This window comes from Sphaerodactylus townsendi, linkage group LG01 (assembly GCF_021028975.2).
Source record: "Sphaerodactylus townsendi isolate TG3544 linkage group LG01, MPM_Stown_v2.3, whole genome shotgun sequence".
Lineage (NCBI taxonomy): Eukaryota > Metazoa > Chordata > Lepidosauria > Squamata > Sphaerodactylidae > Sphaerodactylus > Sphaerodactylus townsendi.
Genome location: NC_059425.1, coordinates 112,737,619 through 112,755,598, shown reverse-complemented (window position 1 = coordinate 112,755,598; position 17,980 = coordinate 112,737,619). Strand labels below are relative to the sequence as shown.

Sequence of the window (17,980 nt, the reverse complement as noted above, 5' to 3'; positions counted from 1 at the left end):
AAGAGTTTCTCTCAAGGGTCAACAACAGGGCATAGACACCAAGACTTTCCCCTGATTTTGCCTCCTGGCACTGGTATTCAAAAGTTGACTTTGGACATGGAGTGTCCCTTTAGTCACCATGGTTAGTAGCACTGATAGACCTACCCTCCATGACTATTTCTAAACTGCCTTTAAAGTTGTCTATGCCTGTGGCACAGTCCAAGATCACTACCCCTATCGTTAACTCTGTGATCAACTGTTCTTGTGCACATTTATTTATAAGGTCAAGGAGTATCATTTTTATAGCATGACTTAAGCACATTTAACCAGTGTGAGGGTAGTTGAAGTCTCCCAATATCACAGCGTTATCTGCTTCAGTCCTTTCCCTTTTTTTTCTTCTCCATCTCAAAGCTGTTTGATAGTACATCCCCATTTTTAAGTAACCCTTAAGGCCTAGCATTTCTATCTATTTCGCTTCTGTTGGGGAATTAATTCCCCTGATGTTTTACAACTTATTTGATTCCATGCCCTCTTTGATGTAAAGTGAAACACTTCCAGCAACCCATCCTTCCTTGTCCTGCTACACAACGTATACCCAGGATTGACTGTATAGATTTTCCCTATTCCACCCATAGATTTCCCCTATTCTACCATGCTTCTGAGACACCTACCATATGTAAATTGTCGTCAAGCACCAAGCACTGCAGCTCCTCCATCTTGGCTTTGAGACTTCTTGCATTAGCATATAGACACCTATAATATGTTTCCATCTCCAGCAATCCTTGCCTCCCTTGGTCCCTTCGTTGTCATACATGGCCTTCCTTCCCCATCCTACCCTTACGCCCAAGTTCTATTATAATCAATATTACCCTGAGTGTTTCCCAATCATTCCTTTGAATAATTCTTCCTATGCCTTTGCAACAAACTTTGTGAGATACATCACTGTTATTTCAATTTCATAATTACAGAAGAGAATAAACGTGTGCTGAGGTCTATTGCCAAGGTCCACTAATACAATACAGTTTTAGGAGTACTCTAAAGATTTTTTTAGTGGACTCCTGGATTATATAACATAGGAACACACTATTATCATACCAACAAAGGAGTCAGAATTGGCTACAAATCCCTGTACAATGTATGCTCTGTCACAGACTTGGGTTTTCTGCCTTGTAATGTATTGAACTGCCCACAAATAATTGCTAAAGGTGGGGTTTCAAGCTACAATCCCAATGCATTAAATCCAATATTCGAATTCTCTCTGTATTCTTGAAATAACATGCTAGTTTCTATATTAAATTTTAATTATGTAACATTTCAACAAAAGAGTTAAACAGTTTTTAAAGGACTTCTGCACATTTGCAATTTTCAACAAGAAAAAGAGAACATTATTTTTAAAAATCCATAAATTAAAATATGATTGATAGTAGCAGTTTTTGTTTGTGTGCATGGTGTGTGTATATGTGTAAAGTGCCATCAAGTCACAGCCAATTTGTGGTGAGTGTGTAGGATTTTCAAAGCAAAAAAATAGAGAAATACTAGAGGGACGTAATAGTACCCCTCTATTCTGCATTGATCAGACCTCACCTGGAATTGAAGCCACTAGAAAAACCAGACTATGAAAAAGACAAGAAGAAAAAAGACACTCCACACAGTTAGGGAACTCATCAGCCCCATTCTGGTCAAGACTCCACAACTAAGCATATCATTCTTATGTGCTAAGTCTAAATTCACCAAAATTCACCTTTTCAGTATAGAAAATGTTGTATTTATTTAAAACATTTACTAACCTCCATTCTCCCTCACAGAACTCAAGGCTTCCAATATAAACAGAATCCCAATTAAAACAATATGAATAAAGCAAAATCATAAAAACCCTGTTGCCTAAACTGCCGAGATATTCTATTAATAAAGTGTCCACTGATTTTGATCTGTTATTTAAAATAATTGTCATACCGGCAGATAAGTCACTGCTTACTAATCTTTTTAAAAATAATTATGGCTTATAGTCAACCCTACATTTAGAAATAACTGATCTTTCACATCTCTATCAAAAACCATGACTTCATGCTAGCGTTCTTTGTTGTCCAGTATGATTAGATTAGATTGTGCAGGGTCATGGTGGGGGAGTGCTTTACCTCTGCATTGAACTATTACACTTTATGTTTTGTAATTATTTACATTATAGCAAAGCAAAGTTTTTTGGTGGGAAGATACTTCCTTGTTTCAGCTCTGAAGGCAAGGCAATGATGGCAGCATTTGTATGGAAAACCATGTTTGTAAAGTCTGAAAGACATAACTGTGGGAAAAAAATGAGTTGATTTACTTCAAACAATTCTGTGAAAAAGAGTATCAGCTTTTCTTAACATTATTCTGGTCAATATTGAGTGTATGTTTGTAATTTGCAAGTAACATAATAAAATGTACAGGACTTTTTTGTGGTGGAACTCACTGTTAATACATATTATCATAACAAAGAGTACTGAGAATAATCTATAACTGAAGATAAATGGTCTTCATGTTTAAAAATCACATATAAACAATCACATTTGTAATAATCTCTTTTTATCACATATATTTATTTAGCCTAAAACACACTGCTAGAATAGTGATTAAAAATCAACCTCTTTATTAAACTCCTGGGTCAATTGAGCCTGGAACAGTTGGGCCTAGAACAGAGTAGTGTACTCACCAGGTTAGCCTCTAAGAGAAGGACACTTTACAGATGAGGTGAAATGGCTGTAAAGCCATTGCAACTTGCCTTATCTCTGAAGGTGGGACCAGGGAGAGCAGAGCTTGTAAAGAAAATCATGTTTGTAATGTCTGAAATATGTCACTTTACAAAGATGTTTATTTACTTTAACTAATTCTATTTTTTACAAAATAATCTGAGAAAGTTACCAGAGCTAGTTTCCCTGTCAGCAAGAAAAAGGCTTGAGTTGAAATGCTGATCAGACTTGCAATCTTAAATTATGTAAGTTAAAACTTAATGTTTGAAAATGTAGACTGTTGTTTCTATCCCTTTCCGTTCGTAAGGTTCACATGCACATTGGTAAGGTTTATTTGTGACAGTGTGAATATGACAATATTTAGAGGAATGTCTTTTTCTCAAATACTAATACCAATGCACATTGACCACAGCCTACAACACCCTTCTAAACTCTGCACGGCTAAATTCAACAACACTGCTAAATTCATTCAGCTGCTTGTGTGGTAGGTTTTCTGATGTGGAGCAAAGTTCACTAGGGACTAATATGACACCTCAAACTCAATTTCCCTTTATTACCCTTAAACAAGATTGAAACTAGTTTTCAGAGGTGAAGGGTTACAACATTAACTTGCTGTGCTAACCTCAGCAGGATTCTACTTATGCACAAGCTACATAATTTTTTAGTTTCACTCAGTGAATATTATTAACTATTTTATTTTATTTAAAGCATTCTTATGACACCTTCCCACCCAGTTGAAGATTCTTAAGGTGGTAGATAGCCAAAAGAATAACACACACACAAATGTGTGTGTGTGTGTGTGTGTGTGTGTGTGTGTGTGTGTGTGTGTGTGTGTGTGTGTGTAAACAAACACAAACACAGAGACATACACAGGAATAATGATCAATACATGGTATTAATCTGAAAAGTTGCCACTGAACTTCCAACTATGAAATTTTAATAGTAGCCTTGATGTTTCTGAGCTATTTTCAGATCTAGAATACATGTAGTTTGATACATTTACATAACAAATAATGAATATTTTCAAACATTTGGCAGTCATAAGAATGAGGCTAGAAATAGTTGCAGTGATTCAAGTTGTAATAATTCAGAAGTTCCAGTCATTATATAAACCATGGTGTATTGTATCTAAAAATATGATCAACATGATGATACCTCCCTCCCTTTCTTTTACAGTAGTTAATGTGACACTCCAGGACAATACACAATGGTACTTAAAACCATCTTTGCAATCCTACTATCATTCAGTATCACAGATTTATGTTGCAGGTATAGAACTGAGCCTGAGATAATGATGTTCCTAAGGCCACCCAGTGAACAGATGGGGACTGAAAACTGGGGCCACCCTGGCTCTTAAAAACAGTGGTAATTGCTACTTAGATGGGCCAAAACCACATCAGCATTTGCCAACTCAAGCATAGAAATTAGGTTTCCATAGTGGACTGGCCTTTTTTTTCTTTTTTTTAAAAAACCCACAGAGTACACGCAGACCTGATTTTTATGGTACCTGCCAGTATTAACATTGCTGCCGTTATACAAATGTATTTTTTGAGAACACTTTCAGGGTGTGGCCCCAAACATCTTGCTCTTTTGCGGAGGCATTTGCTTGATTTGTGATGAAAGAATGCTAAGCTAGGTATACCATGATATGATCCAATAAGGATTTTAGGTTTTGAGTCACTAGAAAACTTTTTCAAAGGGTATGGTATGTGGGTGTTTGATGGGCCATGAATCTCTATAATATACATAAACCAGTATGGGCAGAAAAGAAGAAAGACATATTATTTTCACAACTTGCAAAACTGATTTAAAGTCTCCATCCAAACATTTATCTTCTCAACATCCTAAAGTTGTCTAAGTACCCGAAGAGATGACCCAACTTCAAATAATATCTCCCTTCATTTATTTGGTTTACAATATGTATTTACTTTGAGCTCTTAGTTGAATAAAGTCCTGTTTAGTTAAAAATATAAACTAATTTGAAGGCTACTTAATCCTGCAATGATGGCAAAACAACTTTAAATAATGCCTCTTTGAGTGCCACTAATAATAAGTCATTTTGAACATGTACAAATATCACAAACAAAAGCTACTTATTAATAGGCAGGGATAAATTAGATAAACAGGAAACACACAGAAATTTTTTTTAGAAAGGCACAAGGGTTGAAATGCATGAAACATAAATAAACTTTCTTAGATTTGACTCCCTCTAGAGTATTTTTTGAGGAAAAGCTCATAAGGCAGTTTCATTTTCATCACAGAAACATTCCACCAAAGATTTTGTGTTTTGTTATTAATGAGTACAGTTTCTATTCTCCATAGATAAAGCAAACAATAGATAAAGCAAAAAATAAGTACCGGTAACAATAATCATAACATTAGTAAATACTGTGTTTTAAAAGGATGTTGTTGAACACTTAAACTGGTTAAGCAAAAGGGAGAGGCCATAGTTAGGTATTTTAAAGTATATTTAAGCCCAGTGAAATCAGTTAATCTAAATTCAGGGCTGATATGAGCCACAATTAAATGCACTGAGATCCCAAAGAGAGATTTGATCAGCTATGCTTATGTCTCCTAAGAACTCTTGGAGCGTTAATATTTTCTATATATGTCTCTTCAAGCAAGAGTGAAGAGTGTGGTCTTCATTATATAAAAATAATCTGACATGTCCTTAGAATACATCTATGGAAAATTTCCTGGGAGCATGAGGTACTGAATATTTGCTTATCCTGCCTTTCCTCCAAGGGGCTGGGAGCAGTGTACCTAAATCATGTCTTCTTCACTTTATCCTCACAAGAATCCCATTAGAGTGTCTTACTGACCCAGCAAATTCTTGGTAAAAGTGAGTACTTGAACCTGGGTGTTCACATTCCCACCTGTAACAATGCACCATGCTGACATAAACAGTTGGTTCCTGGTTGGATGACCCTGTGGCTGTTTCCGCATGGACCAACAACAGTGCCTCAGGGACGGTAAAAACACCATCCCTGTGCCGCTGTTCACACAGCAGCGCCGTGCTTCCCCCTCCCCAGAATGGCAGGAAAATGCTGCTTTCTTGACTCACTCAATGAGCAAGTCTTTTGGAAAGTGACGTCTTCCCGCCGGCACCATGCGAAGTGTACCAGCATGAGGGCGCTGCTTTTAGGCACTGCTGGTTTGTTTTGTTTACCTACCTTTTTGCCTTGCAAAGCTCCGGAGGGTGGGAGGGACATACCCATGCTGTCCTCGCATGGGTGTGTCCCTTCCTCTGTCCAGAGCTTCACAGAGAGAAAAGGTAGGTAAACAAAACAAACTGGAGGTGGCTCCATGTAGAGCTGCCCCTGCGGCCCGCAGTGGCTTTGGGACCACCTACACGGGATTGTGTGAGCAGTCCCAAAACTCCACCGGTCAGTGATGTAGGTATTAATTTTTTTATGAGGTGGGTTCAGGGGCGGGGCTTGGGGGGCAGGAAAAGTGTATGGGCAGGTGCATGTGTGCAGCAGAACAAGGGAAGCCACCCGCACAGGCAGTCAGCACTGCATGCTTGCAAGCTGCAAGCCAACTGCCAGCTGGCCAGGGAAAGAAAGTCCCACCTCTCAGGAAGCAGGTTTTGAGCCCGGGAGCTCTCGTGAGAGGTGAGACTTTCTTTCCTCGGTCAGCTGGCTTGCAGCTTGCAAGTGTGTGATGCTGGCTGCCTGTGTGGGTGGCTTCCCTTAGTTCTGCTGTGCGGGTGTGTGCCTGCCCCTTCCCCCCGCACACTGGCTTCTCGTTGGGAATGGGAGGGACTGACGCCTTTGCAGCACTGCTGCCGCTGCTCGGTTGCCCGGGCTGGTGGGAGGCATAGCTGGGGCAGGTGGGGTGCACAGCTGGGGCGCAGGAGCGCCTGCCTCCCACCCCCGCCAGGCATGCAATGGGGTTTTTTAAACCCATGAACCCCTCCCTTACCTATGTCCCTGCCACCGGCAAAAATTATGTCGGTGGCCAGCCGCTTCTTCTGCCCGTGCGGAAACGGCCTGTGACTGACATTTCATTGAGCTATCACCTTTTTACAAAAGTGGACTATATTAAGATAGAACTGATCCTTTTGCTGCCTTCCACATGCAGGCAATAATAACATGGTAAAATGTTCTTATTCTGTGAAAACAGTATGGCAATGATATCCAAATCACAGTGGTCAAATACTTTATGTCTCAGATCCTTCTGGGAGGTATCCAGGAAGCAGTCAATCAAGAGAGCCAGAGTGATGCTAGTTAGGGTGTCAGACTAGAATCTGAGAGACCTAGGTTCAAATTCCTACTTGGCCATGGAGCTTGCTGGGTGACTTTGTGCCACTCAACTTCACAGGATTCTTGAAACCAATGGACTTAGACTGGTGTAACTAACTCTGAAGCATTGCACTGCAAGCTCCCAAGAAGTCCCTATTTTGAATCTTACCTCACTTGTGAACTCACTATTTGGCCTTAAAAGACCACATGTTCTAAATCCTACCCCTGTCTGTAGTATGATATGTTTATTTAACTTACAAGGTGTGTATGTGAAGCACTCTGATCACTATGAAATGCTCAGCATTGTTATGTTTTAGTTTCCATGAGCATAAATGAAGTAATTAACAGTGGAATCCTAAACCAAGATTAAAAGGGTGCACCTCTGCTTAGGACAGCACTTAATAAATAAATGGAACCATAGGAATGGTAAGGATGTGTCACTGATGACCAGGATCAACATAATTCATGCCATAGTATCCTCCATTATTATGTATGGGTATGAAAGTTGGTTGATGAAGAAAGATACCAAATTCTCCCAAAAAGACAAATAAGGGAGTTCTAGATCTAATCAAGGCTGAATTCTCCCTAGAAGCTAAAATGACTAAAACTTAGGCTATCCAGATTATGAGAAGACCAGACTGACTGGAAAGGCAATAATGCTTGGAAAAGTTGAAGGCAACAGGAAAAGGAGATTCAACATGAGTAAAGGAAGTTGCAGCCCTCAGTTTGCAAGACATGAGGGAGTTTTGGAGGTCATTAAATCATGTGACAAAGGCTAGAAGAAACTAGAAGGCTAGAACACACACACACAGGAATGGTAAATGAGGAATTCCTTACTTTAATATTATATCTGTTTTGGATTTTGTATACGATAGATCAGGGATGTCCAACTCTTGACGGCCCAGTTGTTCGTGGACTATGATTCCCATTGGCCACTGCCAGCATGACCAATTGCCATGCTGGCAGGGGCCGATGGGAATCATAGTCCATGGATATCTGGGGTGGCAGATGCAAATCTGTACATACTGTGCTGTGGGTATTTGTGATCCATAATAAGAAGCTTTAACTTCTAAATAGTGTTTTCATTTCTACGAAGTTGACCAGTCCAGTCCTTGTCTCTGACTATGTCAACTACTGAATGTCAACTACTGAAAGCTATAGAAATGGACCACTGCAATTCTAGATTATTTTAAAGTATATATTTAATATTTCTAGAGTTCTGTCTTCACTCAGGCAACGGTTACTGCCCTCCAGATGGTGAGTGGAGACTTCCTGGGATTACAACTGATCACCCAGATAAAATTACTTCTTTGGAAGGTGGACTCTATTGCATTATATTCCATTGAAGTCCCTACCCTATTTAAACTCCACCCTTCTCAGATTCCACCCTCAAAATATAGGTATTTTCCAACCCAGAGCTGGCAATTCCAATTCAGTCATTAGGACAGACTCCACTGCCTGCATTTTCATAGCGCAAATCAGAGTATCTACAAACTGTAAAATGTGTTAAGTCATGTTGGATAGTACAATCCTGTTTACTCACACTAATCAGTCCTGACAACCCCTCCAATCTGCAGAGACTGGAAGCCGCTAAAAAACAAAAGCCATTTTTGTTAGGACCAACCACAATTATACCAAACACTGTGCAAGCTTGTGAGTTCTCCAAATCTATTCAGCAGGCTGGATGTTAAGAAAAGGTAGGTCAAAAACAAAAACAGATGTTCTGAGTCCTAATCATAAGGCATCCTGTATATCATATCAGGCAAATCTGAATAGATAAAGTGGTGCTGGGTATCTCAAGTTGCTTGGCTTTTCTGTTTATTTAAATGGCACTGTTGTTTGAAAGGATAGGGGGTTTCTTTCTCTTTTTGAGCCATACATTCTCTGAGTGGGATGCTTTGCTTGGCCACTCTTAGCACCTCATTAATTACCAGCTGAAGCAAAGTCAAGCTGTTTTGCAATTCTAGTGCCTTTGTCTAGCAATCCTGTGATGGAATGCTAGAGAAGATGATTATCCCACTATATGCCCTTTCTGATTCCAGAGAGCACTAGTGGCCTTTTAATCCCTGAAAATACAAATCTATCTTGAGCTTTTGCATCCTGATCAGTAAAAACAGGCCTCAAATCCACTTTTAGCTTTTGTGTGGAATTTTCACAAGTGTCCTATCCATTCCTAATAGATGGGCCCAAAGCCTTGATGATTGGTGCTTGGCCCTGGAGATATATTTGCTCTTTGGCACAGCCATACTGCAAAGTAGTGAAGGCATGGTGGAAGGAGTAATTAGGTCTCTTGCCCCAAATTAAACCACAAATATCCAGTAGCCACCTTTGCTCAGACAAGCACATTTTTATGTAATTTATTTTGTTTGACTTAGTATCCCACCCTTTCTTGGCCAAGGCCAGGCTCTGAGTGGCTAAACAACAATCAAAACAACTTATACAATACATGCAATATATAAACTCATCAGTAAAACAATATTTCAAATACAATAATAAATTCAATAATAATAATAATCTAAAATATATAACTCAGCAATCACCATTGCAATGAATTGTGCAATCTGAGAGAAGGATCAAATTCCCACAGCCCCAGAATTATTGAGCCTTGAGATATGATGTGAGCAACACACAAAAGAAAGGAGCTTCTAATATGCATTTATGGACCAATAAAACCAAGGCTGAAGAAAGGCCAGCTTGTATTAGTTTCATATGTTAGGGGATAGCAACAGCATAAGATGAAAAACAGTCTGCATCAAAACTTAACTTGCAGTGACATCTGAACACTTTGCATATTCTTTTAAGGTAAGGACTGATATTTTAGGATGTTGTTAGTATAATTTTAACATTGTATTGTAGAGGGCTTCCACAACCAGGATCAACCATGAGTAAGCCAAGTTGTACATGGGATCTTATTTGAAGATATAGAAATTATTTTAACTCTGAGGGCTACTACGTTAAACTACATAAAAAACCATTGATCATTTTTGCACAGCATATATAAAAACGTCTTAAGGACATTTTAGAAACTGTTTTAGGGTAGAGGTTTGCCTAGCTCTCTTCCCCAAAACATCTTCAGAAAATTTTATTTCTCTCAACCTGTTTTTTTTAATTGCTAAACTAGCAATATTTTCCTCCCAACCTGGGTTTAACACTTTATTTCTCCTGGACAAACTTCTTCCATTTTTTCATTCATTTTGTGTGCTGTAGCAGATTCTCTGTGAAAGTTCCCCATGGAGGTTTCCTCAGTTTGCAGTTCATCCATGCACAATTTCCATGTAAAAAGTAGATTAATAAAGTTTGTTTTGCCTGGCAATCCCACGCATGTGTCATTTTTCCTTTTTCGTTGTTTTGAGGGGGATGTCTGCGAAGCTATGACATCATGATTTTACAGAAGCTGCAATATGTATATATTTGTGTTGCCATAGCTTCATAGACATCCCCCTCAAAACAACGAAAAAAAATGAAATGTGCATGGGATCATTAGGCAAAACAGACATTTTTCTCTAATGTTGATAGTGAAATCGCACACAGAGGAGCTGCAAGCAGAGGAAACCTCTGTGGAAAACCTTCACTGAATGGCGGGGGCAGGAGAATTTCTGCAGCAGCATACAAAATGGCAGACACAACTCTAAGATTGAGCAGAGCTTTGTTAGCCAGCAGGCAGGGAAAAAGAACTGTTTTGGCTGGCGATGCTTGTGTCCGCCGCACTGTGGAAACATAGAAAGCCAAAACGGATGTTTTATTTCTGCTGTGTGGAAATCCTCATTGAAATCCACAAACAGTGGAATATTTTCAACAAAAAGGAAGAGAGTCTGAAAATCCACAGAACTTGGCTACCACTGCTAAAAGAACACCAAAGCCAAAAACCAGAGACATTCGAAGGAACTGAAAATGAACTCTACACATGCTAGTGCAATTGCAAATACAATTGCAAGTGCAGTTGCAAATGTGAATGCAAATACAAATATAGTTGTGAATGTGATTGCAAATACAACAGCAAATGCAACTGTAAATGACTCCACCTAGACATATACAAATGTGCCTCCCCTCCCCTCTGAGGTGAACAAATTATATAGAAGAACGGTATATATACCCCACTATACAATTCTGTCCCATGGAGAGAAACACATCTTGCTGTGACATACTCCTGAAGATGTCAGCCATGAATGCAGGCAAAATATTAGGAGCAAAAACTACCAGATCATGGCCACACAGCTTGGAAAAGCAACAGCAGCCAATTTTAACATTGTTTATTTTTGATGAATTTGGATCAACTAGAGCCAGGGGTCTGCAACCTGCAGCTCTCCAGATGTTCATGGACTACAATTCCCATCAGCCCGTTGAATTATAGTCCATGACCATCTGGAGAGCTGCAGGTTGCAGACCCCTGATTTACTAGACTGTGGTTTCTGAAGGACAATCTTCTCCTAAGTGTTTCTGCCCAGGAATTAAGGTCACAGGGAGAGGCCCTGCTGACGGTTCCATCAATCAAAGAAGCTCATTTTATGGCTTTATCATGGAACAATTTCCCCAAGGAATTATACCTGGCCCAATCACTTTATGTCTTTTGGAATTAAATACAATTTTGTTTAGAACTGCATTTAGTCAAATTTACTAAATGGTGCTTTTAAATTTCGATCTTTTAAAAAAAATGTGTATTTTTTTCTATATTGAAAGCTGCCTTGAGCTCTACCGGGAAGAAATGCAGCCAGTAAGTAAGTAAGTAAGCAATTTCTTGCTATGATAACTAATCTCCAGGTGACAGAGGTCACTTCAACTGGAGTAAATGTCCACTTTGGAGGATAGACTCTTTGGCCTTATACCACATTGAACTTTCTCTTCCCCAAAACCCTGCCCCCCTCAGGCTCCTCCCCTAAAATATCCAATATTTCCCAGTTCAGAGATGGCATCCCATTTCAGACCTTACATGATATCCTTTCATTTAACTATCTGTAGCACATGTATTCCGAACATTTCAGAACTGTAATTATGTAATATGCTGCCAATACTTTACTCAGAACCATTGATTTCAACGACCTGCTCCCTAGTAGTATATACAGGATTTCAACTGTACAGCTCTGAATAATAGATGTGGAGGAACAATATTTTCTTTCTTTCACTTAGAATATACTTATAAAATCTCCTGAGTGATGGACAAGAGCAGCCTTATCTAATCTTTCCCAACATGTATTCCTTTATTAATGTTAAATTATTCAATTTTTCACATATTAGAGAGCATAAGCTGTTCAGAAATGTATTCCTTTATTGATAAATTGATATTAATAAGCATTATTGATAATTCTTCTATTGTTCAGACATCCTAATGTATGCTCTTGATTAAACACTGCTTAAGTGTGGGAAAATTTGTTCTTCTGCTGTTAAACTGACAGTACGGGCTTTTCTCTGAAAACTGACTAATTTCAAGTAAGCCTGTCTTTCTCCCTTGCTGTTCTTGTACAAACAAATTCCAATAAAATCTTGCTCACTTATACTTCTGATAATTCCCTCTCTTGATCCCTTGATATTTAGAAACAAAAGGAAAGATAAGCAATTTGTTCATCACATGTGGCTAATATTGTCCAAGAAAGAAAAAAAGTAATTTTTCAGTGTTTCAGTTGTGCACATGGATGATGCCAAGGCTTCAAGGTATTGTTCCATTTCTTCAGTAATATGGGGTTTTTTCCGACAGATGGCAAGTTTAAAACCTTGAAATGAACTTTGGGATTATGAGCATTTGAATACAGTGTGAACTTTTTTCTTTCATATATTATATTCTGTCTGGTTTTGGGACATTTTTAGCCTTTCTCCCCACAACTATGTCCCTGCTGGGTGGGTAGGAAGGAAGGAACAATCATGAAAAGTAATTTGGTAATGTTTAGATTAATACAATTATTTTGTACTCTGCTTTTGATAATGTTGTGGCAATAGAAAAACTATGGGAAAAGTGGCAAAGGATGCTGCAAGGGTTTCCACATGAATGGAAGCTGGATGTTACATGTAATATAGTGAATCTGTGTAATCTGTAAAATAGCTGAAGTACTCTGAACTTAATCTGTAAAACAGCTGAACTTTCTTGTAATGTTAACACTATTCCCACAGAGTTCTCTAAGGCCGTTTCCGCACGGGCAATGAATGGCGACCTGGAGACGGTAAAAACGCCGTCTCCAGGCCGCCATTCGCATGGGGGGCGCAGCTGCAATGCAGCCGCGCCGCCCTCGCGGCCTGAAGCTGGTGTTTCCCCAGAGCGCTTCCCAGCGCTCTTTTTGGGGAAACGCCACAGTGAAGCCGCTGCCGAGCGAACGGCAGCAGCTTCACGCCGCCTCCCCCACCCGGCACTCACCTTGTCCCCGGGCCTCCGGTGCGTCACCGAGGCTGGGAACACGCCCCCCTGCCCTGCGCCGCTGGAGCTGGCGCGCAGGGCCAGGGGGCGTGTCCCCAGGCCTCGGCGACACGCCGGAGGCCCAAGGACATGCCGGGTCGGCCGGGCGCCGGCGCTCTGTGGCGCCGGCTGCCCCGCTGTTCCCAGGACCGTCCATGCAGACGGTCCCAGCGTCGTCGGGTCGGCGTTATAAACGCCGACCCGGCCATTTCCGCCTTTGTGCGGAAACGGCCTAAGTTTGTTGCAGGTAAATTTGAATGTATATATCTTTTCTCAGATATGTTTAGGAACACTATTCATTGAGCTTATACTAAATTTTCATGGGATGTGTGGGGGGGGGGGGATGCTGCCCTCTGCCCCATCTGCACATTACTGCCTTGCCAAACAATACAAACTCTCTATGTATGTATCAAGGTATCTCTACATTTAAAGAAAAATATTTTGGATTTATACTCTGCCTTTCTCACCTGCAAGGAGCCTCAAAGCAGCTTGCAAACTCATTCCCTCCCTCTCCCCACAACAAACACCATGTGAGGTAGGTGGGGCTGAGATAGTTTTGGAGAACTGTGACTAGCCCAAGGTCACCCAGCAGGCTTCATGTGTAGCAGCGGGAAAACAAATCCAGTTCACCAGATAAGACTCCGCCACTCATGTGGTGGAGTGGGGAAACAAATCTGGTTCTCCAAATTAGAATCCATTGCTCTTAACCACTACACCATGCTGGTTCTAAACTGAATAGCCCTTTTAAAGATATGCCTAATATCCCTTCCAGTTTAAATGAACTCGATTTAAAAGATTTTCTTTGGATTCCTTTTCAAAGGGAGCCTCACACAGTCTTTAAATCCATCACATTTTTATGACATAGAATTGTAACAATGCATAAAGGGGGGAAAGTAACACTCCAACAGGGTATTTCTTTATTTGGTTGTTCAGTTTATGATTTTAAAATGATAAATTTATGAATTCACAAAATGTAAAAGAGTGGGTGCCAAGGAGCAAAAGGTGAGTTGTGAAAGCACTCACATAATGGAAGTGAGCAGAGACGTTTGCTGAACAAAAAAGTGGGTTGAAATTAATCCAAACTAAATTAATTTGGAATCAAAGCACATATACACTTGAGTACAATGGATTCCTACTTCCATCTTCATGTGTATCCCCATTTGTTAACACAGCAGTTAGTTGCAGCCCATTCCATTGTCTCCAACAAACTGCAATCCTATCCATCCTTTTTTGGGCCTCAGCCTAGAGTCAGATAAAAGAGGTAAGTAACTACTTCATATACTTTGTGTTGGCCAGACTGTGATCTGGTAGACCCAGGTATGAATTGCCACTCTGCCATGGAAGCTAGCTGGGTGACTTTGGGTCAGTCATGCACTCGCAGCCAAGTCTCATAGGACTGCTATGGGGATAAAATGGAGGAGATGCTGCCCTCTGCCCCAATGCAAGCTGCTCTGAGTCCACACTGGGGAGAAAGGCAGGGTATAAATACTGTAAATAAACAAATGACTACATTGTACAGTTGTTGTTTATAAACCCAAAGCTTACATTTTCCACAGCTACCCTAAGAACACTTGCTTAGAAGTAAGCCCCACTGAATAGACTTCGGTAAGATTCAGGTCTGCTGAAACATAAATCTAAGTTTATTCTCCTTCTTCCCGGGAAAGTGTTTTTAGGACTTCAGCCTTCGATTTACAGTGTACTGTCTGGTGGTACTTTTAGTGGCCTCACACTGTGCATAAAGACAATCTGTGCAGCTTTTATCAGCCCCAAGACATTTTGCTGGAGAGAGTTTACTTGTTCAGCAACTAGTCATGTAGTTGTTAAAAGTACAAAACTTCTACAATCGGAAAAAAATGTTTTTGTATAAGTGTCCAATAATTGGATGAATCTGTTAATGCAGTCACAATAGTCTGTTGGAAAAATCCACACTGGTCTGTTTGAGATATTTTTATTGGGATCTTCTATCATAAAACTCTTCCTTAAGCATGTTTTTTTTTCAAAAGTTAAAATATTGGAAGATGCTGAGAACCTTGAAGCTTTTTGTGACTAAATTGTCAGATTGCTCCAAACCATATTGGCACAAATAAGCAATGTCTACTCTCCCTTTGATAAAATAAACATTAACAGAAATTCAAATCCATTTCTAGTTCCATAGCACCATGATTTACTTTTGTTCAGTCCTTTATAAGTGACCCAGCCAATGCCAGAATTAGAACCAAATAACTTGCCAGCATTTCTATATTCAAGAGGAAGAGGTCATTGCGTGTTTGTCCCATCATGCTATGGTGCAGTACAGATGTTTCCTTTCCCCCCCCCCACCTGGTTTTCAAACCTAGGCTGATTCCACATGGGCCAAAAACAGCAGTGTGAAAACGGTGGTGTAAAACGGTTTAAAGGGGTTTATACTGTTTTCACACCGCTGTTTTTGGCCCATGCAGAATCAGGCCTAGATTAAACCCTAGTATAGGGTCACAATTTCTGCTGCAGGGAGCAGAGATGATTGAGGGTCACAGGTGAGCACAGGAATAAGCCAGGTTTGTATAAATTCATGCCTAATGATGGTTTGTCATAATGTCTGAACGAAGGCCACAGCACACCATCTTTCATTTCATGCTGTGGCTGTGGAGCTGTATTTTGAACTGTTAACAGCACTATAGCATAGTTCAGTTTTGAGTAGTTTCTTCAACCAAAAAAACAACCTTATCCTTGGCTTTTAAAACTCCCAGCTATTGCAAAGTACGCATAAGCAGGGAAGAAGAGCTTTGGCAATGCATCATGAAGGGGTAGGGCTAGCGAGGGCCAAACTTGTGCTTATTTGATTAGCTAAAAGGTGGAAGCTGTATCTGCATCCATCGACACACACCCCTTTTTATTTCCAATTTTTTTTTTTTTTGCATTGTGGTTAAGGCAGAAGTATATGGAACTCCTAAACCAGCTCTCTGGGTTGTAGATTTCAGTTCAGCTTTAATAAAGATATCAGAACATTCTTATTATTTAGCAGAGAAGAAACGGTGGGTTCTTGAACTGCACAGAACCTCCCCGCCTCCCGCCGCCCAGACATGGGGGTCCCCCTCTTTGACACACACACACAGAGAGAGAGAGAGAGAGAGAGAGAGAGAGACTCCCCTTTTGTGGTCGCCTCTGAATAATCCTGAGCCCTGCACGAGCAATACGAAGTCATTGGCCAGGCCAGGCTCCTGGGTGCGAGCGCGCGCGCTCCCACCCACCCACCCCGGCCGCCGGGTCCCTCCTTCTCTTCACGCCAGCCGGAGCCGCCGCCAGTGGGCGATTGGAAGGTCCTCGCCCCGGTCGCGAAGCGTCCAATTGGCATTTGCTTTCCCTACTTCGTGCGGGCTCCAGAAATCCCCCTGGACTGCCGGGAGGGCGAGGGCGGAGGGAGCGGGAAGGGCCGCCTGGCTGGCTGGCTCCCTTACGGACAGAGCCCACCAGCTGCTGCCGCGCTTCTCCTCCCAGCGGAGCGTCGGCCGGAGTTTGGCAGCGGAGGGACGAGCTCTGGACTCCAGTGTGGAGGAGTAGGGCGGGGGGCAACTTTTCTAAGGGGTCCGCCCCCCTCCCGCGCGGGCTTCCGGAGTGTGCATCTGCTGCTGCCAGAGATGCTGCTGGGCTAGAGGGAGGCGGCGGGCGGAGGCGGCAGCTTCTCGAGCGAGCGAGCGAGCGCAGCGCGGGAGTCAGCCCGTTCCTGGCGCCTCCGATGGGGTCCTCTCCCGGAGCCTTCCTGCGAGGCTGAGCGGCCGAGGAAGCGGCACCTGCCCATGGAGCTGCCCAGGGGGCCCGGCGGTCTGTAGCCGGAGCGGCGCGTCGGTCGTCCCCGCCGTGCTTTTCTCGGCCCCCTCCCCGCCGCCCTGCCTGCACCATGCGACTACCTGCCTTGGCCAAGGCGAGGCCCTTCTTCGCTGCTGCTCCCGGGCTCCTTCCTTGCCTGGCCCCCCTTTTGCTGAGGCTGCCCGGAGGCGAGGGTTGGGGCCGCTCGGAAGGGCAGTCCCCGTCCCCTTAACTCGCGCTCTCGTTTTTCAAGAAGAAGACCGGGAGCCAATATCCGAGGCAGGTATTTCTGCGGCTCTCCCTTCTCCCCCCTCTCCCTCCCCACTCCTCCCCTTCCCCGAAAGGACCAGAGACGTGAACTTCTCCAGGGTTACTATGCAATTGCGACTGGTTTCTTGGCTCTTTATCATTTTGAACTTGATGGAAGACGTTGGCAGCCAGCAGCACCCTGCCAGAGTCCGGCGACAGGGAAGAAGTAAGTGTGCCTTTTTCCTCCGGCGTCTCTCCGCAGCGGTCGCGTTTTCTCCTCCGCCCTCCGCGATGCCGCCGCTCGGGGCAGGGCGCAGTGACTCGGGAAGGGGTCTCTGAAATCGAAATGGGTCCCCCCCTCCCAACTATGCAACGCGATCCCCACCATCTGAAAAGGCAATCCCAAGGAAGGAGTTTAGAATTTAGTGAAACTCACTTTCAAGCAAACTTGTGCGTCACGCCCCCCCCCCCCGCCCTTTAAACGGGAAACTGTAAGTAGCCTTCTCTCTCCCACCAAGGGCTGGAAATGTAGCCTTCATTTGGTCCCTTGCTTTCCTGCTGTCCTCAGCCCATCATTTAGGATTCAGTGACAATATCGCTGTGTGTCCCTGTAAGTTCGT

General features: G+C 42.2%; 2 protein-coding genes across 2 annotated transcripts in view; one reads left to right on the top strand and one right to left on the bottom strand.

The window, feature by feature from the left end:
* Nucleotides 1-16,505: 16,505 nt before the first annotated feature.
* Nucleotides 16,506-17,204, bottom strand: LOC125437700 (translation initiation factor IF-2-like). The gene has a single exon (XM_048505554.1). The coding sequence runs from the start codon at nucleotides 17,202-17,204 to the stop codon at nucleotides 16,506-16,508; it is 699 nt and encodes a 232-aa protein (XP_048361511.1).
* Nucleotides 17,205-17,228: 24 nt separating this feature from the next.
* The window catches only part of RSPO3 (R-spondin 3), a 56,539-nt gene continuing 55,787 nt past the window's right edge, over nucleotides 17,229-17,980 (top strand). The window contains exon 1 of the mRNA XM_048491223.1: nucleotides 17,229-17,586. Coding sequence (XP_048347180.1) covers nucleotides 17,487-17,586 — 100 coding nt within the window. The 5' untranslated portion in view covers nucleotides 17,229-17,486. The remainder of the gene's footprint in view (nucleotides 17,587-17,980) is intronic.

Excerpts from the sequence above, each read along its gene's own strand:
- LOC125437700 (XM_048505554.1), bottom strand. The coding sequence starts at position 17,204 with ATGGTGCAGGCAGGGCGGCGGGGAGGGGGCCGAGAAAAGCACGGCGGG.